Here is a 23,672-nt window from a genome sequence, read left to right on the forward strand (position 1 = left end):
TTAGTCCAGGCCTCTGTCTTTCTTCTGCTTACAACCCACCCCCTCCCCATGTCCAGCATTTGTTCTCCTTTCTTCCTGGTCTTTCTCTGCCCCTCTCCTTCCTTCTTCCCTCCTTGGTCCAGAATCTTTCTACCTCTCTGCAGTCTTTCTCTCTTTTCCCTCTATACACCCCTAAGTTCAATATCTGCTCCCCCTCTTCTGCCTCCCCTTTGTTTCAGGTTTCTCCCTCTTATCTTCCTTCTGCTAACATTTCGAGTCCTCCCACCTTTCTGTCTGTCTCATTCTCTTTGTCCTCCCTTTCCCCAGGGCCTGGCATCTCTCTGTCCTCGGTTAAGTGTGTTTCCCCTCTCTACCCCCTCTAGTCCAGCATCTTCCCCCCTCCCTTTTGGTTCAGGTTTGCTTTCCCACCCCTCCACCTGTCTCTCTTCCCCCCCCCCCCATGTCCAGACCCAGTGTCTCTATGGATTTACAGTCAGCTAAAGTCTAGGATAAGTGGGATATTTAACAGAGTGGTGAATGGCATAAAGGAAGGATTGAGTTTTAAGCATAGTCCCATTGATTTTGGCTCTTGACATTGACTTGTGAATATCAGTCCTTTACTAGCCAAATGCTTGCTCTGGCCCCAGAATGTCCCCAACATACCTGGTTTTCAGTGATCCAGAGCCATTTAGTGATAGTGAAATTGCTTTGAATATCCTTCCCCCCTGCCCTGAGTCAACCATCTTTTTGATGCTTACAGCAAGCTTTGGAAATGCTTAAAATCACCAAACCTGGCCCCGAAACAAAAAAAATCCCTAGGATTTAAAATTTAAAAGCTTATTTTCCTCTTAAAGCATGCAGTAAGGCAGCTCCTCCATGCCTAGGCCCAGTGACCTCCTTGCGACCTGGATTATATCGCTTCATACTGCTGGAATGGAAACAGATCCAGGACTAGAGCTTTGGCATTCCTGAGAGGTACTAAGCCCCTCCCCCAGCCCGCGCTCCTCCGCAGTGTTTCCATACACAGGAATTTGTCAGAGGAGGCGGGGCAAGGCAGACGGAAGGCTGCGGGGCGGCCGCTGGTGGATTGTTTACAATTGCTGTCAGCAACCCACAGCAAGTTTGGAGAACTGCAGGGGAGGCGAGAAGAGGAAGAGAGGACCAGAAAAGTGAGAGGGGAGAGAGAAGTGAAAAATGCAGGCTCCAAGGTGCCAGGAAGAGGGCGAAAGTGCAGAACCTATGCATGAGAGGAGGGCTCTGTACCAGCTGAGCTGGCGGGGGGACAGTCGGGCGCTCACTTAAATTAGCTGGGCGGAGTGCCCGGTTAAAAGGTGCTAAGGAGAACACTGCAATGATTAGATACTGTTGCTTTATTTGGACAAGGGAAAGTATTAAACCCCTGGCTGAAGTACAGGGCGGATGAGACTTGCTAATGTGAGACACTGAATATCTATTCTATGTAGAGATAATAAAAAGCCACATTCCAGAGAAGAGGAGGAATATGCTGCCTGCTGGTCAGTTAGTAGTGTAAAATTATTTTCCATAAAAATGCAGTAGCGAAGAGATGGGGAACTTCACTGGGATCCTCTTAAGAATCTGCCCCCACCCTATACCCCCTCCCCATGTTTTAGATGTCCTGGAGCCAGGTATAGAGGATGTATGAAATCTGTTTGAGGCATCGGTATTTCTTCCTACTGCTCCAGCAGAACAAACAGAGTCTTTATATCCCAGGCTGAAAAAGGAGTTAGAGAGCAAGGACTTGACAGATTTTCCTATGACTTCAGGACAGTGCCTCAGACAAAGAAAGGAGAAGGGAACTGAAAAGATTCTCCTGTTGAAAAAAGTCCCAATGGGAGGTGGAGGAGTAGGATGTATAAGTTCCCCGTTAACCAGCACTGCAGTGAAAAGTTTTACAAAGGAGATGAAATCCTAGGGTTAGTTGAGCAAGTAGATTAATTCCTGAGACCCAATTTTTTTTATACCTGGCAGGAAATAATGTATATTCTGAATATTTTATTTAGTGGGGGGAGGAAAATCCACACACAGGACGAAAGCAGTAATTTAGGTGGATTATGCTGCTCTAGGGATTTACGGAATCCCTCAATTTGTTTGGGCAAGTTTTAGAACAAGTTGTGGAGAAATTTAAGGTACCCCCGGGGGTGGGGTGTGACCCTACTACAATATGTGAATGATCTTCTAGTGTCGGGCAAAAAGAAGGGAGCAGTGCCAGAAGCCACTAATGCCCTACTAAATTTCCTGGGAGAACAGGGTCTTAGGGTAAGTAAGACCAAATTGCAGTATGTGGAAAAAGAAGTGAAATATCTGGGACATTTGATAAGTGAGGGAAAAAGAAGAAACAATCCAGAGAAAATCAAGGGGATTGTAGAGCTTCCCCTACCAAAAACCAAAAGGGAGCTGAGAGAATTTCTGGGCTTAACAGGTTATTGCAGATTATGGATTGATTCGTATGCCCAGAAAACAAAGGGGTTAAACTCCTGGAGGATGAACAGAATATCCTGAAGTGGACAGAGGAGGAGAAATTAGTGAAAGACTTGAAAGAAAGTCTGAGCACAGCCCCAGTGTTGGCATTGCCATCCCTGGAAAAACCCTTCTACTTGTTTGCTTTGGTGGACAAGGGAGGAACTCTGTGAGTATTGACCCAGAACTGGTGAATAGTTGTATACTAGCCAAAATTATTAGATCCTGTTTCACGAAGATGGCCTGAGTGCATGCAAGCAGTAGCTGCAACAGTCCTGGTGGAAGAAAGCAGAAAATTTACTCTCTCCCTTCCCCGGGTGTTTTCTTAAATTTTCTTTCTTGGAGAAGACGGAGCCTTGAAGTCGCGTGGGGACACCTCGTCAAGCTCTAGAGCAGTGATTGGATAGCAGTGCACCCCGGAGTGGGTTTCTCAGCAGAAGCAGCAGCCTGAGAACAAGTAGAGCTTTTTTTGTGCTTCCCGTACTAAGTGATTTTATATCACATATATTTATATATGTGTTAATGCCAGTCACCCAGGGATGTTGTTAGGCGGAAGCTTTAAAGTTCCATACAAACGTTGGCCATAGTAACAAATATATGTACTGCTGAATGCTAATAACTGAGGTCTCCCTTTTATTAATTAATTGTGAGTTATTTTGGCAGAGTGTAAGTTTTGTGTTTGGATATAGAGTTTGTATTTTTATAGCACTTAAAGTTATCCAGTGGGCAGCTCAATGTTGCTACTTGTCAGCTATCTTTTAGCACTGTTCAGGGACTGCCCAAATAAAAACTGATAACTTTGGCCTTTTAAAACTTAAACATCCAATATTGTGTAAGTGACTGAAATTAATAAAATAAAGTGTTGTGCAGTTGGCACAGCCACTGGCCACACACAGCTTTTGAATATTGACCCCCCCCCCCCCCCCCCATTCAAAGACTTCTGGCCTAAAGGCCTCTTCTCTGTTTCATGTACTTCTCACTGATGTACTGCTCAGGAAGCAACTCTGTGGCAGGGCTCAGAGAATCTGGGAGGGAACAAGTGATCTGGTATGCACTACTTATGACCATTGCCCTCTCTTCAAGGACTGGTAAGATCTGGGCAGCCTCTATGCAAGCTCAAACAGATGAGGGAAGTTAGTGTGCAGATCAGTGGTTTGGACATTGCAGGTGGACAGCAGTGTCCATCATTTCACATCTGAGCCTGAGCCTTGGAGTCGCGTGTGGCTGCCAGAAAGGTCTCCTCTGGTTTCCTGTTGCGTCAGAGGAGACCTTTCTGGCAGCTACACATGACTTCAAGGCTCCAACTGCTCCTGGAAAGAAAATTAAAAAAATAACCCACCGTGAAGGTTAAGGGGAAGGGAGGGAAAGAGGAAGGAAAGGTGGGGTGGAGAGGAACAGACGCTGAAGGGAATTGGGGAAGGGAGAGAGGGAGGGAAGGTTGGGTGGAGAGGAACAGATACTAAAGGGAACTGGGGAAGAGAGAGAGAGGGGAGAAGACGCTGAAGGGAACTGGGGAAGAGAGAGAGGGGAGAAGACGCTGAAGGGAACTGGGGAAGAGAGAGAGGGGAGAAGACGCTGAAGGGAACTGGGGAAGAGAGAGAGGGGAGAAGACGCTGAAGGGAACTGGGAAAGAGAGAGAGGGGAGAAGACGCTGAAGGGAACTGGGAAAGAGAGAGAGGGGAGAAGACGCTGAAGGGAACTGGGGAAGAGAGAGATGCCAGACTATGGGGGGAGCAACAGGAAGAAGATGGGTGCCAGACCAATGGGGAGGGGGTGGAGGGAGAGAGAAGGCAGACAGTGGATGGAAGGAATTGAATGAGGAGAAGATGAGGAAAGCAGAAACCAGACAACAAAGGTAGAAAAAAAATGTCTATTTTTTTTGCTTTAGGATAAAGTAATATATTGTGTTGATAAACATGTAAGAACATAAGCAGTGCCTCCGCCGGGTCAGACCATAGGTCCATCCTGTCCAGCAGTCTGCTCTCGCAGCGGCCCAAACAGGTCACGACCTGTCTGAATAACCAGAAGGGGCCCCCTTGCCACCTTGGTTTCCCATTGAAGTCCTATCTTCCCATTGAAGTCCTAATCCTCCGGTCTTGCACATTCACGACTTGGTTGGGTTTCCATACTTATTACCTGGTTAGTTTTCTATACTTGTATTACATCCCAGCACCTCTCTCAGTATCCCACGATCCCTTTATCCCTCAGGAATCCGTCCAATCCCTGTTTGAATCCCTGTACTGTACTCTGCCTGATCACTTCCTCCGGTAGCGCATTCCAAGTGTCCACGACCCTTTGGGTGAAAAAAACTTCCTTGCATTTGTTTTGAACCTATCTCCCTTCAGTTTCTCCAAATGCCCCCTCGTACCTGTTGTCCCCTTCAGTCTGAAGAATCTGCCCCTATCCACCCTCTCTATGCCCCTCATGATCTTGAAGGTCTCTATCATATCTCCCCTGAGCCTCCTCTTTTCCAGAGAGAAGAGCCCCAGCCTATCCAACCTCTCGGCGTATGGGCAGTGTTCCAGCCCTCTTACCAGTTTCGTTGCTCTCCTTTGGACTCTCTCAAGTACCGCCATGTCCTTCTTGAGGTGTGGCGACCAATACTGAACGCAGTATTCCAGATGTGGACGCACCATCGCTCGATACAATGGCATGATGACTTCCCGCGTCCTGGTTGTTATGCCCCTCTTTATGATGCCCAGCATCCTGTTGGCTTTTTTCGAGGCTGCTGCGCACTGTGCAGATGGCTTCAGTGATGCATCCACCAGCACACCCAAGTCTCTCTCAAGTCTGCTGTCTCCCAACAATGCCCCCCCAATTTGTAGTTGAACAACGGGTTCTTTTTCCCTATATGCATGACCTTGCATTTTTCCACGTTAAAGCGCATTTGCCATTTGTTTGCCCAGTCTTCCAGCTTGTCCAGGTCCCTTTGCAGGTCCTCGCACTCCTCCCTGGACCTAACTCTACCGCACAGTTTGGTATCGTCTGCAAATTTTATAACCTCGCACTTTGCCTCCTTTTCCAGGTCATTGATAAATATGTTGAAGAGTAACGGCCCCAGCACCGATCCCTGTGGCACACCGCTCGTGACTCCCCGCCAGTCAGAATATTGGCCCTTCACTCCGACCCTCTGCAGTCTACCCGACAACCAGTGCTTGATCCATCTGTGCACATCCCCTCCCACCCCGTGGTTCCACAGCTTCCTAAGCAGCCTTTCATGTGGCACCTTGTCGAAAGCCTTTTGAAAATCGAGGTAAATGATGTCTATGGGTTCCCCATTGTCCACCTGACTGCTTATTCCCTCAAAGAAGTACAGAAGGTTCGTTAAGCATGACCTTCCCTTACAGAATCCGTACTGGCTTGTTCTCAGTAGGCCATTTCTCTCGATGTGCTCGCAAATGCCGTCTTTGATCATAGCTTCCACCATCTTCCCTATAATTGAAGTCAGGCTCACCGGCCTGTAGTTCCCGGGGTCACCCCTCGATCCCTTCTTGAAGATAGGTGTGACATTCACCAATTTCCAGTCCTCTGGTACCTCTCCAGTTTTCAAGGATAGGTTGCAAACATGCTGGATTGTGCCCGCTATTTCTTGTCTTAGTTCCTTTAGAACCCTTGGGTGGATCCCGTCTGGGCCCGGTGATTTGCCACATTTTAACCTGTCTATCTGTTTGAGGACATCCTCCTTACTTACCTCTATGTGCTCCAATTTTTCGGCCTGTTCCCCACTCATGAGCTCCTCTGAGTCCAGTATATTAGATGTGTCTTCTCTTGTGAAAACCGACGAGAAGAACGTGTTCAACCTCTCAGCTACCTCTTTATCCTCTTTAATCACTCCCTTCCTATCCCCATCGTCCAACGGCCCCACCTCCTCTCTCGCTGGTCGCTTCCCCTTTACGTAACTGAAGAATGCCTTGAAGTTTTTCGCCTCCCTGGCCAGCCCCTCTTCGTATTTCCCTTTTGCTTTTCTAACCTCTCGGTGGCATTCCTTTTGGCATTTCCTGTGCGCCTGGTGATTTTCTTCCGTTGGGTCCTTTTTCCATCTCTGGAAGGATACTTTTTTGTCATTTATAAACAAAGCCTTGCCAGCTGAACATCTTTCTCTAGTTCAGCAGCCAGAACTTTGATTTATAAGGAAGGAATAAGCTAAATATTGCAGTACTGAGGCTTGTATGGATGCTGCGGGGACAGTGGTTGTACATGTTCATTCCATTTATGACACACTTGAACTCACGTCCCAGGCTACAGCAATGTCAGTTGCCATAAGACATCTGGCCTGGCTTCAAGTCTCAGAGCTGGACGTCAATCATCAGGACAGGATGGCTAATGCTCCTTGTCTGGGGGACAAACTTTTTGGTGATTCTACTGATACCACTACCCAGAAATTGTCCACGCATGAAACCCGATGGGACATTCTGGTGAAACCCAAAAAGAAACTTCCTCCTTCTCATCCTTTCAAACCACAATCTTCCTATCAAAGAAGATTTGCTGCAAAATCCACAGCTCCTGTTCCGCCCCCTTAACCAAGGAGACAGAGATAACAACAACCTCATCAGCAGCAGCAAAAGCAACAGCCTGCTCCTCAGAAGGCTCCTCAGCCTTTTTGACGTGTTCTTTCAGAACATAGCCAACGTCACCATTCTACAGACTTTGCCTCAGCACATCGGAACCCATCTGCAATTTTACATAGCTCGGTGCCATCAATTCTCAGCGCAGTGAGTCTGGTCTCAATCCTCATTCTGGAGTTGTGGACAATCAGGTGTTTCAGGTCATGTTTCAGGCCTATCCAATGAGGATCTTTTTAGAAAGTGTTACAAGGGTGTTTTGAACATAAGAAATGCCTCTGCTGGGTCAGACCCGAGGTCCATCGTGCCCAGCAGTCCGCTCACGCGGCGGCCCAACAGGTCCAGGACCTGTGCAGTAATCTTCTATCTATACCCCTCTATCCCCATTTCCAGTAGGAATTTGTCCAATCCTTTCTTGAACCCCAGTACCGTACTCTGCCTTATAACGTCCTCTGGAAGCGCATTCCAGGTGTCCACCACACGTTGGGTAAAGAAGAACTTCCTAGAATTTGTTTTGAATCTGTCCCCTTTCAACTTTTCCGAATGCCCTCTTGTTCTCTTATTTTCCGAAAGTTCGAAGAATCTGTCCCTCTCTACTCTCTCTATGCCCTTCATGATCTTGTAAGTCTCTATCATATCCCCTCTAAGTCTCCTCTTCTCCAGGGAAAAGAGACCCAGCTTCTCCAATCTCTCAGAATATGACAGGTTTTCCATACCTATTATCAGACGTGTTGCTCTCCTTTGAACCCTCTCGACTAACGCCATATCCTTCTTAAGATACGGCGACCAATATTGGACGCAGTACTCCAAATGCGGGCGCACCATCACCCGATACAACGGCAGGATAACTTCTTTTGTTCTGGCTGTAATACCCTTTTTGATTATACCAAGCATTCTATTCGCTCTCTTAGCGGCCGCTGCACACTGTGCCGACGGCTTCATTGTCATGTCCACCATTACCCCCAAGTCCCTTTCCTGGGTACTCTTATTCAATAACATCCCTCCCATTGTATAGTTGTACCTCGAGTTTCTGCTCCCCACATGTAATACTTTACATTTTTCAATGTTGAACTTCTGCCATTTCGCCGCCCATTCTTCTAATTTGTTCAAGTCCCTTTGCAACTTTTCGCAGTCCTCTGTAGTCCGAGCTCCATTAAATAGTTTGGTGTCGTCCGCAAATTTTATTATCTCGCACTTCGTTCCTGTTTCTAGATCATTTATGAAGATATTAAATAGCAGCGGCCCGAGCACCGAGCCCTGCGGGACACCACTCGTGACCCTCCTCCAGTCGGAGTAGTGACCCTTCACTCCTACCCTTTGTTTTCTACCCTCCAACCAGTTTCTGATCCATCTATGTACGTCTCCTTCCACCCCATGGTTCTTCAGTTTCCGGAGTAGACGTTCATGGGGCACCTTGTCAAAGGCTTTTTGGAAATCTAGATATGATGTCTATGGGGTCTCCTTTGTCCATCCGTTTGTTGATCCCTTCGAAGAAGTGCAATAAGTTCGTTAGGCACGATCTTCCCTTGCAGAAACCATGCTGGCTGGTTATCAGAAGTTCATGTTTTTCAAAATGTTGATTGAGGTTTTCTTTTATCAGTGCTTCTGCCATTTTCCCCGGAACCGAAGTCAAGCTCACCGGCCTGTAGTTTCCCGGGTCACCTCTTGGTCCCTTTTTAAAGATGGGTGTAACGTTGGCTATCTTCCAATCTTCCGGTATCTCGCCTGTTTTCAGGGATAAGTTGCAAATTTGCTGCAGTAGTTCCGCTATCTCCTCCTTTAATTCCTTCAGAACCCTTGGATGTATGCCATCTGGACCCGGGGATTTGTCAGTTTTTAGTTTTTCTATCTGCCTATTTGTTCAGCACCCAGAGTGGTACATCTACTCCTTGGTTTCCCTGTGAGGCAAATGGTCCTCCTTTGGTAAACGGTAGCTTATCTCTCTCTTCTCTTGGCAATTCACATTGCGGAACAGGCAAAATGTTTAGACAGACTTCCTTAGTGAGAATCTTCGCCATTCCAGAAATTGAGAACTGTCCGCTCAGGAGTTCCAGCTCATTGTGTAGAGGTGACATCTCCTAGAACTAGACTCATGGCCTCGTCTCGAAATCCAAAGCTTCTTTGGTTCTTCAGCAGCTGCAGCAAGAGAGAGTCAGAGGGGGTAGACATGTTGGCTCTTTACTGGCCGATACGTTGTCTTCTTTAAGTATTTCCCCTAGACCACATGTGTCAAACACGAATCCAGCCCGCCTGGCCTGCAGCAACATTCCCAATATTCCCCTTCTGAGCCCAGCGTGTCCTCCCCTCCACACCGGTCCGACGACGCCACGCCAGAATGTCCGCTGGTCTTGGCAGCAACTCAGCAGTGCTGTTCATGGCTCCCCCTCCTGCCCTCTGTCTGCCGCGGTCCACCCAGGCAGAAACAGGAAGTTACGCATCATTGGAGACAGACCGCGGCAGGTAAAAAGCAGGAGGAGGAGCCATGAACAGTACTCCCGAATCGCCAAGGCTGGCAGATTCCCTGGCCCAGCAGTGACATCGGACCGGCACCAGAGGGAAAGGCACAAAGGACTATGAAGAGAGCGAGATGAAGTGAGAGAGGTTGGACCTGGGGTAGTGTGGAGAAATAAGGAAAAAGATACTTGAAGGGAGAACCGTTGGGAAGAGAGAGGGAGAAATGGTGGACCTGGGGGGAGGGAGGCAGGCAGGCAGAGAGATGGGATGGGGAGCAGTTGGGAAGAGAAAGAGAGATAAGTTGAATCTGGAGATAGAAGGGGATGGAGAAATGTTAGACCTGGGGGTGGAAGGGAGAGAGATGCAGCATCTCTCTCTTTTTTTTCTTTTTTCATTCCATCTCTTTGTTCAGCATCAAGGGAGGAGGGAAGAAGAACAACAGAAAAGAGACGGAGCAAAATGTTGGACCAAGAGGAGAGAGGAGGAGAGATAGAAGGAAATAGGAGGCTGGGAAAGGAGTGAGATGAGAAATGGGAGAGCTACAGAATAAGAGAAGATGGAAAATTGATAGGTAGCTGAAAACTTAAAAAGGAGAAGGATGAGAAAGAGGGCAAGATTTCAGTGGACAGAGGCAGAAAAGAAAAAAGGAGAAAAGTTGAAAGGGAAAAATCAATATATTGGAGACAGGGACTGGAGCAAGACAGAAGAGGAGAAAAAAAAAAAGGACAGCAGACACTGAAAAGAGAATTAGTAGACAATCAGAAAGAGAAACTGGAACCAAAAGCAAAAGGACCAGACAACAAAAGGTAGAAAAAATAATTTTATTTTCTAATTTGCGATTACAATATGTCAGATTTGAAATATGTATCCTGCCAGAGCTGGTGTTAGACAGCAAGCGTGAACTAAGACCTATAAGAGAGGAAAAGTCTTTTTTTATTTATTTTGTAGCCGGCGTGGGGTTGGAGAGGATGTATCCCTATACTTCTACTAAGACTAACCCTCTCCTTTGCTGGCGCGCAGTGTGGGTTTTGGCGCCGGCAATTGATCCGACGCTCATAGAAGTCCTGTGAGCATCGGAGCCCCCACCGGTGCTGGGGCCCACACTGTGCATCAGCAAAGGAAGGGGCAAGTATCTTTAATAAAAAATCCGGCCCATGACTTAGCCTGCATTTTAGATTTCGGCCCCTTAATGTGATTTGAGTTTGACACCCCTGCCCTAGACGATGATTGGATCTGTGTTTCTTCTCATGGTTCACTTTTATGGTATGGTGATCCTGGTAGCTCCAGATTTTCAGCTCGTCTATGCTATGCAGATCTGAAGGGTTTGTTGCTGGGCAAGTCATTGTAGTTACCAGTGCCTCCGGATTTGCTCTCCCAGGGGTAGATTAACATGGAAATTCATTCCACTTTGCTCTTACAGGCTAGATACTGAAATATCACAGCTAAGGCATAAGGGTTATTTATTTTTTGAACGTAGTGTAGCCAAGGCCTTAGTGTATAGTTCCCTTCAGTTTCAAGTCACAACCTTTGATTGTTACAGAGTCCACGTGTCTCGCTCTTCGCTTGCTTATCAGTCGGCTGTAGTTCATTTACTTAAAGAGGTACAGCATTTTCGTCAACCTGTTTAAAAATCCTGTCTGGACTAGTCTTTACATACTACTTGGGAGTTTACAGAAGGCTCCATTTGATCCTTTATCTGAGACTAAAGCAGAGCTGCCCAAGTCCGGTCCTACCAGGTTTTCAGGATATCCACAATGAACATGCATGAGAGATTTGCATACCAAGAAGGCAGTGCAGGAAAATCTCTCTCATGCATATTCATTGTGGATATCCTGAAAACCTGGCCTGCCAGTAGATCTCGAGGACCAGACTTGGGAAGCCCTGCTTTAAAGGATGTGACTTTCAAAACGGTATTCCTTGTACCTATAGCTTCAGCCCAGATGGTTTCATCTCATGTCTTTTTCTATATTACGGATTCTGGGGTGTCAGTTCAGAGAATACCATTGTTTCTTCCTAGGTGGTATCAACCTTTCATGTTAACTAGTCTCTCTTCCTTCCTCCTTTCCGGGAGGAGAACTGGGGGGCGTGCTTCTCTTTAAACTAAACTAAACTAAACCTTAGGTTTGTATACCGCACCATCTCCGCGTGCGCAGAGCTCGGCATGGTTTACAGAGGTTGAGAGGAAAGGAACTACAAAGAAAGGGTATAGGAGAGGGACTGAGAAGATAGAGAGGGGCAGGGAACTAGAGAATGGGAGGTGATTAGATTTTTGAGAAGAGCCAAGTTTTCAAGCGTTTACGGAAGGATTGGAAGGAGCTAGAATTTCTGAGCGGGGATGAGAGGTTGTTCCAGAGTTCCGTAGTTCTAAAGGGGAGGGATGTTCCGAGTTTTCCTGCGCGGGATATACCTTTTATAGATGGGAAAGATAGTTTCAGTTTTAGGGAGGGTCTAGAAGAGAGCGGGTTTGAGGAATTCCAGAAGAGTGGGATAACGGGAGGAAGGACGCCATGTAGAATCTTGAAGGCTAAGCAGGCACATTTATAGAGGACTCTGGAGTATACTGGGAGCCAGTGGAGCTTGGAGAGGAGTGGGGAAACGTGATCGAACTTGCCTTTTGCGAAAATAAGCTTGGCCGCGGCGTTCTGAATTAGCTGAAGTCTAAGGAGGTTTTTCTTAGTTAGGCTTATATAGATGGAGTTGCAGTAGTCTAGTCTAAATCTTTACTACGTTTCCTAGATGTGCATATAATTTTTCTACACTGTCTACAGGTTACTAACGACTTTCGATGTTCAGATCACCTCCTTGTATTATTCGCGGGACGCAACAAAGGTATAGCAGCATCCAAAGCTTTCATCACTGGATGGGTCAAAGAGACCATGGCTTACACTTGATGGCAGAAGCAGTTGCCAGAAGAACTGCATGCTCATTCAACCACAGCGATAGCTACTGCCTGGGCTCAGTATGCAGATTTTCCTTACAGGAGATTTGTCGTAAGTCTACTTGGTCTTCTAAAAATATATTTTCTAAGCATTACCTGTTGCTTGTGGCAGCGCGTGCGGATCCTGCTTTTGGTGATTCGGTCTTTAAGGAGGCGGTGTTCGCTTCTCACCCAGATTGAGGATTGCTTTACTACATCCCACTAGTCTGGATTCATCTGCTGCTGTTGCTAAGGAAGGAAAAATTATGTTCTTACCTGTTAATTTTCTTTCCTTTAGATCGCAGCAGATGAATCCAGAGCCCCACCCTTTCTGGATATTGTCTCTCGGATTATCTTTTGCAAGTTTCAGAGGTTTTGTTGTAGTTGGTAGTTGTATTCTATATTACCTGTGAACTTGGTTATGGGAAATAAGTTTTTTACAGGCTAAGCATAGTACTGATTCCGGATGCTTGGACAGGGAGCAATACTGAAGATACAGGAGGCGTGCCAGCCAATAGGACCACCTGTTAATTCAGTTTCTCTATCTCCACCTGCTGGTCGATGTGTGCTATCCCACTAGTCTCTGGATTCATCTGCTGCGTCTACAGGAAAGAAAATTAATAGGTAAGAACAATTTTTCCATTTTTACTATCAACAAAAAATTGGAAAAAATATGTGACTGGCTCTATTCTAATACTCTCTCAATGTAAACAAGTCAAAATCCATGATCTTCCCATTCAGGCAAGGTCAATCATTGCTTTCGCCCATAGAATTTAGGTTTATGCCAGTCCAGTCAGTAAAAACCATAAACCTCTTGGGAATTATTCTAGATGAGAAACTCACATTCCATGATCACATTAGCTCAGTTGTAAGGAAATGTTTTCACCATCTCCTTACGATTCGCTCTCTTGCAAAATTCCTAGATCAAGCTTCACTTAACATTCTCACTCATTCTTTAGTAATTTCTTGTTTAGACTACGGCAACACCCTATTTAAGGGAATTACAAAAAAGGAAATTTGACATGGAAAATGGAAGTCCAGAAGGTGATATTTGATAGGTTGTAACTTGCCACTGCCCTAACCAATGGGTATGTAGGCAGGAAGGACCAGAAAACTGTGAATTAACTATATAATGTATATCCACGGTCAGCTGTGTGTGCCTACTTTGTATGTATGACACCGTTTTGCAAGAGAGAATAATAAACTAACTGTAAAGCAGAACTTTTTTTCTTGAGTGTCCTGGTGGGGATAGCTTACTTCTTCTCACAGGTGAACTTTAATCCAGGGCACTCAGGTTTATATTCCACTGCAGCTTTATTTTAAATGAGGAGCCCTACAAAATTAGGGAAATACTACTGTATTTGAATGTGCACCACCTCAATCGTCCTCAGGTTTGCAGGTGTCTTTAGTATTTAGGTACAGTAGGTATATCTGTTTCTGGAGGTCTTACAATTTAAAGGTATACAAAAAAAAAGTTGAAGTGGAATGTAAACCTGGCTTCCTTGGTTTACAGTTGCATATACTGACCACTAGACTACTCTTCAGACCTGCTTGCTGTAGTGTTCAGAATGCCCAGAATACCTGATGTTAGGGAGCCCAGTTTCCCATTCCGGTGTTAATTTCAGGGGTGAGCAAGGGAGATAGTAACTACTGTAAAGGGATGTAAATATAAGAAATTTCAGGAACGATTGCTATCTTGTCAGGCAGCCTTATGGACTAGGGCTCATATATTCATATTCCCAAATTCTTATCAACAATTTCAACATGCCTTAAACGTATCTTTTTAGAGAATCTTTTGGAAGTTAGATATTGGATGTTTATTCATTTGTATTACTAGTCTTTGTGAACCGCATAGAACTTAATGGTATTTGCAGTATACAAAGTGAGTTTTATGTTATGTTAGGTAATGCTTTAATCCAGGACTGCCCAAGTCCGGTCCTCGAGATCTACTGGCAGGCCAGGTTTTCAGGCTATCCACAATGAACATGCATGCGAGAGATTTGCATACCAAGAAGGCAGTGCAGGCAAATCTCTCTCATGCATATTCATTGTGGATATCCTGAAAACCTGGCCTGCCAATAGATCTCGAGGACCGGACTTGGGCAGCCCTGCTTTAATCCATCCAGTGGTCAGCTATTCGAGCAGGGCACCTTTTATACTTCGGACATCAAGGGCAACAGAATATCTTGTTAGTTGAAGAAGCCAAACAAACTAATCTCCAGCCCTGCCCTAAAGTTGTTTTACTGCTGATACTGTATTAGGAACACACACCCTTTCAATTTGAATGAACTGTAGCATAGTATATCCAAATTCTGCCTTATGAAAATCGTGATTTGGACGATTTGGCAGATGGACCTTTTTGGCCATTTTGAGACATCCATCTGCTGTGAAAATGCATTCCATAGACTCTGATCACATCACAAACATTACCAGGTATGAATAGGGTTATTATATGTTAGGAAAACCTGGACATATCCTCTTTAGAGAACTATCCAGATTTTTTTTGAGGTTTTTTTTTTTTATGAGTGGCCAGGTTTAGCTAGTTCTCCCAACTCCCCAGCTGCTGTAATTCAATCTTTGGGCAGCCAACAGCAGCAATGAGGTGAGCCTGCTGCCATCAGCCTGCCCCAGACCCCACCTTTCTGCAAGCCACGCCTATGCGGGATCAAGAAGTCGCTGCAGAGAGCTGGCATCAGGGGCAGGCCAATGGCAGCAGGTTCACCTCGTTCCTGCGCTGGCTGCCCAAAGATTGAAGTACAGCAACTGGGAAGGAAGTAGGTGGGGAAGCAGCAGCGGAGGAGGGACGGCTGGAGAAGTATTATGGAAAGGAGAGAGTGTTGGAGAAAAGAACATAGAGGGAAAACTGCTTGAGTACCTGAATAAATGCATGTAAACTGTTCTGAGCTCCCCTGGAGAACGGTATAGAAAATTGAATAAATAAATAGAGTAGTGGTGGATAAGAGGGGAGAGACAGCAGGAGAGGAGGTTGGAAGGAGAGAGAGAGGGGCACCTGTGGGGTGGGGAGTTGGGGGTTGGAAGGAAAGAGAAAGAAGCGCCTACAGGAGAGAGGGTTTGGAAGGAGAGTTGGAGAGAGGGAGACAGCAAAGCGCTAAAAGGGTACAGAGGATGGGAAGAGGGACCAAGGAAGTGGGTGGGATCATGTCTTCTCTTTTTTCCCTTTTTAAAAAAAAAAAAATCTTTACAAATATGGTAACCCTAGGTATGAATATAAACATAGGATTCAACTCTGGGTGCTTGAGCACCTAAAACTGTATAAACCTCTTTATTGTGTCCAGGACAGGTAATTTTCCGTTGAGTTTAGTACCCCTGAATAATTCTGAAAATAAATAGGTCAGTATTCAAACGCAGAATTGTGAACCGTTTACAATAGTTATGCTAAAGATGTGTATATCCGTGGAGGGGCATAATCAAAAGAAACGTTTTGACCTAAGTCACCCAAAGTCAGACATGGGAAAAAGTCCATTTTCGAAAAATACATCCAGTATATTTCTTTTTCAAAAATCGTCAAACTGTATGTCCAGCCGTCTGATTGCCCAGACCGCTAAGTAGTCCATCTTTATACCCCATTTTCGTCCAAAAATTCATCCAAGTCACAAATGCCTAGAAAAAGACCTTTTGGGCGTGGGAGGGGCCAGAAAAGTGATGGACTGGACACCCAGACATGGCACCAGAGTAGTAGGGTACCTTACAGGGCACTGCTATGAACTTCACAAAAAGGGTGCCACAGAAACATCTAACTACAGCTCCCTTATAGGTCATGGTGAGCTCCCCCAAACACCCCCAGAACCTACTAGACCCACCTATCTACCACTCCATTATCCTTTATGGCTGAAGGAGCCATTTACATGGCAGTAAAAAAGGGTTGGGGGGGGGGGTTTAGGGAGGGTGCACATTTTTTTACCATGAATGCAGTGATTAGAGTGGCTTATGGGTCTGGGTCCTCCTCTCCATAGTTTAATAACCCACCCCCAAGACCACTTAAGCCACCTCTGTGCAGCTCTACTAGGCTTTCCTATGCCAGGCTGCCAGGTGCTGATATTCTGGGGGCAGATATGTAAAGTTGTTAACGATTTTTGTGGGGGGGGGGGTTCTGTACGTTGTGTCTGCAGTGGTTTTCTGGTCACTTTGGATACCTTCTGTGAACTTAGACCTGGTTTTAGATGTCTAAGTCACAACGTCCAAGTATTTTAAAACTTTCAGTTATAAATGCAATACGACTAAGTCTAAGACAGGCCACATACTGCCCAAATCCCACCCTCACCACTCCTCCTAAAACGTCCCTTTTAGCTCTGGTCGTTCAGCAGCACTGTGAAAGCCTAAGTCGTTTTTAAATATGTCTAAAACCCGGTTCGATTATCGGCACTTCGACGGCATTTGTTACTGATCGTCCAAGTGCCAATTTAGACCAGTTTTTAGACACTTTTCTGTTTCAATTATGAGCCCCATAATATATTAACATTTATTTTTAGGAACAGTATTTTTATAAATCACTGCTTCTTTAAGAACAGGGTTTTTCATGCTGTAAAAGAACTTCTGAAGGCACGGTATTATTTTGTTACTGCAGCAAACGTGAACTATAAATAAGCAGCAGTACTCTAAATAAGGGGGGGGTCAGTAAACACTTCTGGGAGGAAACGCAAATCTTTCTGTCTCACCAGCTGACATAGCTTACATGCCTCTTAAGGACTGGTTGGTTGTACTGTCAGTCTTAGACCTGCAATGTTTTAGAGCAGACCAAGAACGAATGGCTGAGTTGAGTTCAGGGAGCACAAGGGGAGGAAAGAAGGTTGTAAGAGGTCCTCGCAGCTATTATAAGTAAACAGTACAAAAAAAATCAAACCCTGCATCGGGTTGGTTAGAAGCATGTCCGGATTTAACAATGTGTGTCTCTGCAGCAGCAGCAAAGAAACGATGAAGTGAAGTTTCACAATTTGTGCCATTAAGTGTCTTGTTTAACATAACCTGTTTGTGGTTCTCTCAGTTTAACATGCCTTTTTTGGGCTTCAGTGAGACTGTCGGTATTTGATCGTCAGACTGAGTAGAATCACAGCAGTATGTTTCACAGAATACGTGGGTATTTTATTCTGTCTGCATAAAGATTTAATAGTTGTGGGTTGGTTTTTTTTAATGTCGGTCTGCTTTGTAATCTAAGAGCTAGCTGCACGAGCTAAATAAATTGCAGTATAACAGGCTTAGCACCATATGAATGTGTTTTCTTTTATTACAGACAAGCAATACAGCCTTAGTGTGGGTGAAGCCAAACTCAAAGCTTTCTTTGTGGCTGTAACCAGATTCCTTTTACAAGTTATGACCAGCAATAGAGACAGAGACGGAGCCTGGGCTAGTCCTGTGGGAGATCTGAGGAAGAACTGGCAGAGCTGGGCACAGGGACACGTTGACTATCAACAGCATAATCCATTCAGCAATGAAAAGGGCACCACTTTAACAGTCCATTACCAAAGGAAAGATCCTGAATATGGGAGACCCACAAAAGGCTCAAACACTGAACAAAGAGGCAAAGAGGCGCATATGCACTTGGGAAAGGAAGTGCAGGAGCTCTGTTTGGTCATTAAAACCATTGGGGAGAAAGGGGAGGATGGAAAACCCAGAGTGACGTTTGGAAGATTGTTTGAAGCTTATGTGACTATTTCTAATAAAGTGGTGGGAGTGCTTCTTAGAGCAAGGAAACATGGGCTGGTTCAGTTTGAGGGGGAGATGCTTTGGCAAGGAAGAGATGACAAAGTTGTTATTACTTTATTAGAGTAACTCAGTCTTAACAATGTAGAAGTGCTGTTGCAGTACAATTGCATTAAGTCAAAACAACTGGATATTTCAGAGAGCTGGCAGTTTACAATCTTTCACTTCTATTACTAGTTCAGATCCAGCTCAGATTGGTAGTAGTTGAATCTGATTACCATCTGAAAGTTAAGTGTTGGCCTATATCAGGGGTAGGGAACTCCGGTCCTCGAGAGCCGTATGCCAGTCGGGTTTTCAGGATTTCCTCAATGAATATGCATGAGATCTATTTGCATGCACTGCTTTCAATGCATATTCATTAGGGAAATCCTGAAAACCTGACTGGAATACGGCTCTCGAGGACCGGAGTTCCCTACCCCTGGCCTATATGAAAAAGATTTAAGTCTTGTCAGTGGACATCATCGCAGTGTGGCTTGCAGTCTCATCAGAGAGGCCAGAGCTTTTACAGACTTGAACCTTTAGGGGGAGAATTCTCAAAGAGTAGGGTTGGGGCACATTACCAGAACAGATGGGGAAATTTGTACTGCTATTGCCTCTGCTGAACCTATTCTATGGATAAATGGAGTACTTTATTTTCTGGTTGTCAAGCTAGAAAATCTTTCACAAGCACTAAAGGCTAACTAGAAAAAAAAACAAAGCTAGAACAATTCTCTATTAAATATGCAATATTGATAAAAATGGAGTGCAAAATTGTTTCTGAATAATCACATAACTAGATTACTGTTTGCACTGAACATTGATAAAAGTGTAGCTTGCCATAATATAAATGTAATTAAGCATTAAAGGTAATACTGGAAAAATATGCCATGCATTTTGACATTTGTAGTTATCAATGGAATACACACTAAAGAGGATCACTTATATAATACATCCAACTGTTATCAAATAACTAATTAATAATAATGGTGCTCAGTGCAAGCTTGTTTACCATGAATTCTGGCAATGGACTGGTAACAATCACTTAAACATAATTGTACCAAAGGGATGATATGAAAGAAACTTTTTACTTATCTTAAACTTTTCCAAAGTTCACTCAATCTTGTCCCAGATAGTCTAAATAAGTGCAGCGCTCCTATAGTGCCACGTGAAAATACTATCTTAAAAATTTTTTTTCTTTTCCTGACAAATCACATTTACAAATATCTAAACCAGGGGTGTCCAACCTGTTGGCTTCCCTGGGCCGCACAAACACGCAAATGCTGCAGCAAGACAGAGGAGGGAGCCGGCAAGACAGTAAACATCCGGGGGCAACACAAAATACTTCATGGGGCCGCATGCAGCCCTTGAGCCGCAGGTTGGACACCCCCTGATCTAAACAGTCAATTCAAATCTCTAACCCATATCGGTAAATCTGCTTTGATTAATTCAGCAGTCCAAAATGTTCTGTAAGCTGTACTCTTCCTCTACACAATTTTGTGTTTCACCATTTGCTTCCTCAGGTGGAAGAACAATAATGAATGGGTTAACTGTCAAAGACGCTGAGAGCTCTCAACTGATAGAGTTCAGTGTCAACGCACAACTATCCAATTTCCTTAACCAGGTAGACAGCTTTCATGATACCCAACATGGTTTCAGACCATGCCACAGCACAGAATCACTTCTTCTCGAACTGACCTCAAAGGCAAAGTATTACTTAAGCAAAGGCAAGCAAACAGTCCTTTTATAATTTGATATCTCTGTAGCCTTAGACGCAGTGGACAACTCACTATTGCTCCTATATCTGGAAGAGTTAGGAATACACGGCAAAGTGAAAAAATGGTTCACAGAATACTTGACCAAAAGAACTTACAAAGTAAGAAAGGGCCAAAAGTCACAGCCATGGAAGGTGTTCTGTGGCATCCCTCAAGGCTTAACTCTCTCACCATCATTACTCAATATTTGTGTAAGTGCCTTGGGCAAACATATTTCTGACCCTCACATCCACACCTCCTACGAAGATGACTTATACCTCTCATGCATAGCCAAAGACTCGGAGGCGGACACAGTTCACTACATTGACACATTAATAGAAGATTTAAGTTAATGGTTGCACCAGCGCTTCCTCAAACTAAACAAGCAAAAGACTATGGCACTCTGGTTTGGCTACCACAACCCACTACCACACCTTGACCATGGGTGAGAAGATAACCATAAGTAGATCATCCAGGGTACTTGTAGTAATACTCGACTCAAAACTGGCCATGAGAGACTAAATCAACTCACTGGTCAAGAAGGCCTTTCAATTAAGGCAGCTGAGAACAATCAGATCAGCCTTAAGCACAACCAACTTTAAAACAGTGGCCCAAGCAGTCCTCATTCCCTATTTAGACTACTGTAATTCCCTCTACTGCAGCATCGCTGAGAAAGACCTTAAGAAACTGCAATTACTTCAAAATACAGCAGTAAGGCTGATTCTTGTACAAGCTCTCTGGATGCTGAACGGATGGGATCTTGTATCTTTATTAGTTTCAGCTACAGGCAACTAAAAGATGATCCCTCCCCTTTGGGCTACCTGCCCAGTGGCTTCCTGTCTTGCCCATTTTGTTCTGCAGCTTCTCTGCATGCTATCATCTCAGTTAATTCTGCTCGTATTTGTTTTATTTTCCTAGTCCTTTTTGATTTGATTTTTTTTTTTTCCACGGGTTTGTCCACTGTCACAAACACTCTGCAGCGGCGGGCTGTCGTGTGACAAACACAAGGATTCTGGCGTGTCCCCTCTAACCAGGGGTACCTTCAGGACTTTTCAGGTGGCTCTAGGCGACCGCCTAGGCCTATGAGAGACAAGGCAAGCAAAGAGTTTCCAAATATCACCAGTGAAACCAAGTTCTTCAAATAGGAATATGATGTTTATTCTGACCCAGAGGTCAAAAAGATGCAGCATAAAACAAAAATCACTTTTGCATTTCATTCAAAAATAAAGTCAATTGTAAAATAAAGATATCAAAAAACAGCAATCTCCTGTAGTTGATTATTCCTGAGGTCATGTGCTCTGACTCAGGATTGCTTTACACTGGTGTTCACTCATAGTTCAAACTTTCTCTCAGCATTAATATCAAAGGCATGTAACAGCAGATTTCAGCAGCCAAATAAAGTTTGAAATAAACCTTTGCTGTAAATCCAAATTAAACCAAAACTCTTTAGGCAATATAGCTCTTGCAAACGGATCAGCTTTTCCCTCAGCTCCCTGTGCAGGCAAAACAAACAGCTGAGGGAGATAAGCTAATTAGCTCTTCAGGAACGGGAGCCACAGCAGGATTTCTAAAATTCAAAACACAAACTTAAAATGTTCTATCTTGAGCTTCTTGTTTCCAAACTTGACTTTAAATCACTTCCATAGTTTAGGATTCAGGTAAGTGTTATTCTTAACCCAAAAATACTCATAAAGTCCAAACCTATCTCACCTTCTTCAGGCTTGTTTGCACAGCAGAAAAACATAGGCAAAAGGGAAAAAAAACCACAAACCACTAATGGTTTCCCAGTTACTCACTTTCTTCATTCAGTTTCCATACATTCTGTCTGGCTCTCTAACATAGGGCCAGCTACTTGTACCTCCATGCTTTCCACACGGTCTGGAAGTTTGAAGTGGGAAGGATTTCTTCCAAATCCTGCATGGGCCAATCTGGCACGGTTGTCTCTCCTGCTCTGCTCCACAGCTCCTCACCTGCCTTAGGCTGTGGGAATGACTCACCCTGGTCACTCGCTCCTCCTGCTGCTGCTTGTCTCAGCCTGCTTTTAAACAGCTCAGAGCCAATCCCCTTCAGCCTATAGCGGGGGATGGGCTTTGGCTCTAAAGCAGCTTTTCTCTGCCTGGGTTTATTTAATGCAGCTATATTCCTTGTGGTTTCTCTAACTGCCCTAAAGCCCGGAGGCTGCTGTTGCCAGTCTGCCTGCCTCTGGTCCAGATCACTACTGCTCTGATCATAGGGGCAAGGGAGGTCAGCCTCAAGTTGAGCGCCAGAATCAATCTGATCAGCTCTTCTGCACCCGATCCTATTAGGGACCGAACTAGTGCTGGTGCTGGGTTTGTCACATTCCCCCACCCTTAAAGGATGACCCTCACTTGTACCCTGAGGAGTCCCTATATTCTCAGGAATACATGACAACCTAAATAAATTCAATGGCGTTTCCTATTTTTGTTTCTTTTATCAGAAGGGCTCGTATCACAGAAGTCATCAGGCCACTGTAACACTGGGACTTTGACTCACAATCATCTAAGCCCCTTGTGCACTCCAACCCCTCCAGACTGAATACCCTGTGGGCTAAGGCCGCTACGGCCTCTGATATTTCTTCCATACCACCCTCCTTTATCTGTTCCAGTTGAGCCTGTAAGTCACCCAACACCTCTTCCACTCTGTTTAACTGGGATTTATACTGGCCTAACTGGGTTTCAAAGGTTTGACTTTGCTTTACCCATTTACTTGTTTCACCCTCCTTGTCTTTCCATTTTCCTGCCAAACCTTCCATAAGCTTTTTTAACTCGCTCTGCTGCTGCTGATTTCCTGCGACTTGCTCTCCCACCTGAGAAAGTTGCTTGGTCAAGTCCGCTAGAGCTTTATTAAAGGACTCTATATTTTGTTGATTTTGCTCTTCAAGTTCCTGTTTTATCTCTTTACCAAGAGCCTCTTTATCTTTTGTCAGGGCTCTTATCTGTTCTTGTAATTTCTCCATATCCTTTCTCCATTCGGCCCCCTCACTGTGTTCCCCCTTGTGTGAGTCTCCTGGAACCGGGAAGGTTGCCGGAGTAGGAGTATCAGAACTCTGTATTTGGATGTTTTCTGTCACCTTACTTCTCACTTGTGGAGGTATATTATCCTGATCACTCAATCCTCCGTGATTACTAGGTTGTGTGTTCCCTGATGACCCAAAGCCTTTCATACCCCTCTTAGTCTCAGGGAAGTGAACCCATCTCTCCAGTCTTGCTGCCCATATACGTTCACACACCATCTGGGCAATGCAATCCCCAGGCTGTACCTGGAATGGTACAGACCCATGATTCACCAATAGGACCGCTACATTACCCCGAAAATCAGGGTCAATAACTCCTGCTGCTACATCTACCGAATCCTTCCATGCTAAACCTGAGCGGGGCGCAATCCTTAAATATGAGCCTGGTGGAGGAGACAACTGTAAATCAGTATTAACAAGGGCTCTTCCATTGGTGGGAATCAGTTGTTCCTGTGCAGCATAAAGATCGTACCCTGCAGCCTTCCCATATGCTCGTGTAGGGGCCTTTGCTTTTTCAGATAAGGGTACCCATCTGATTATGGGCTGCCGTTCTTTTCCCCCATTTCTAGCCCGCCAGTCCCCTGCTCTTCTGGCCCTCCTGGATTGGAACTGCTGTTGCTTAGACCATGCTCCCAATATCAGTCTACCCTTAGTCTGGGTCTCTTCCCCCCTCCTATCTCCGGTAGGGATCTTGTAATCACCCCTAACCTTGGTTCTGAGCCAATCCTGACCCAGGATCAAGGAATGAGGTATATTCTGAGCAATGGCTACCTTTAGCTCAATCATTTCTTCCCCAACTC

At 45.0% G+C, this 23,672-nt stretch overlaps 1 protein-coding gene across 2 annotated transcripts in view; it reads left to right on the top strand.

The window, feature by feature from the left end:
- LOC117357012 (actin-binding Rho-activating protein-like) overlaps positions 1 to 18,453 on the top strand; it is a 28,492-nt gene extending 10,039 nt beyond the window's left edge. The window contains exons 1-2 of one of the 2 annotated variants that reach the window (XM_033937108.1): positions 17,413 to 17,481; positions 17,639 to 18,453. In XM_033937108.1, coding sequence (XP_033792999.1) covers positions 17,466 to 17,481; positions 17,639 to 18,177 — 555 coding nt within the window. In that variant the 5' untranslated portion in view covers positions 17,413 to 17,465 and the 3' untranslated portion in view covers positions 18,178 to 18,453. Of the gene's footprint in view, positions 1 to 17,412; positions 17,482 to 17,638 lie in introns of those variants that run through there. The other variant, XM_033937107.1, reaches the window with a different exon arrangement.
- The last annotated feature ends 5,219 nt before the right edge of the window (positions 18,454 to 23,672 follow it).

The sequence above is a fragment of the Geotrypetes seraphini genome, chromosome 3 (assembly GCF_902459505.1).
Source record: "Geotrypetes seraphini chromosome 3, aGeoSer1.1, whole genome shotgun sequence".
NCBI lineage: Eukaryota > Metazoa > Chordata > Amphibia > Gymnophiona > Dermophiidae > Geotrypetes > Geotrypetes seraphini.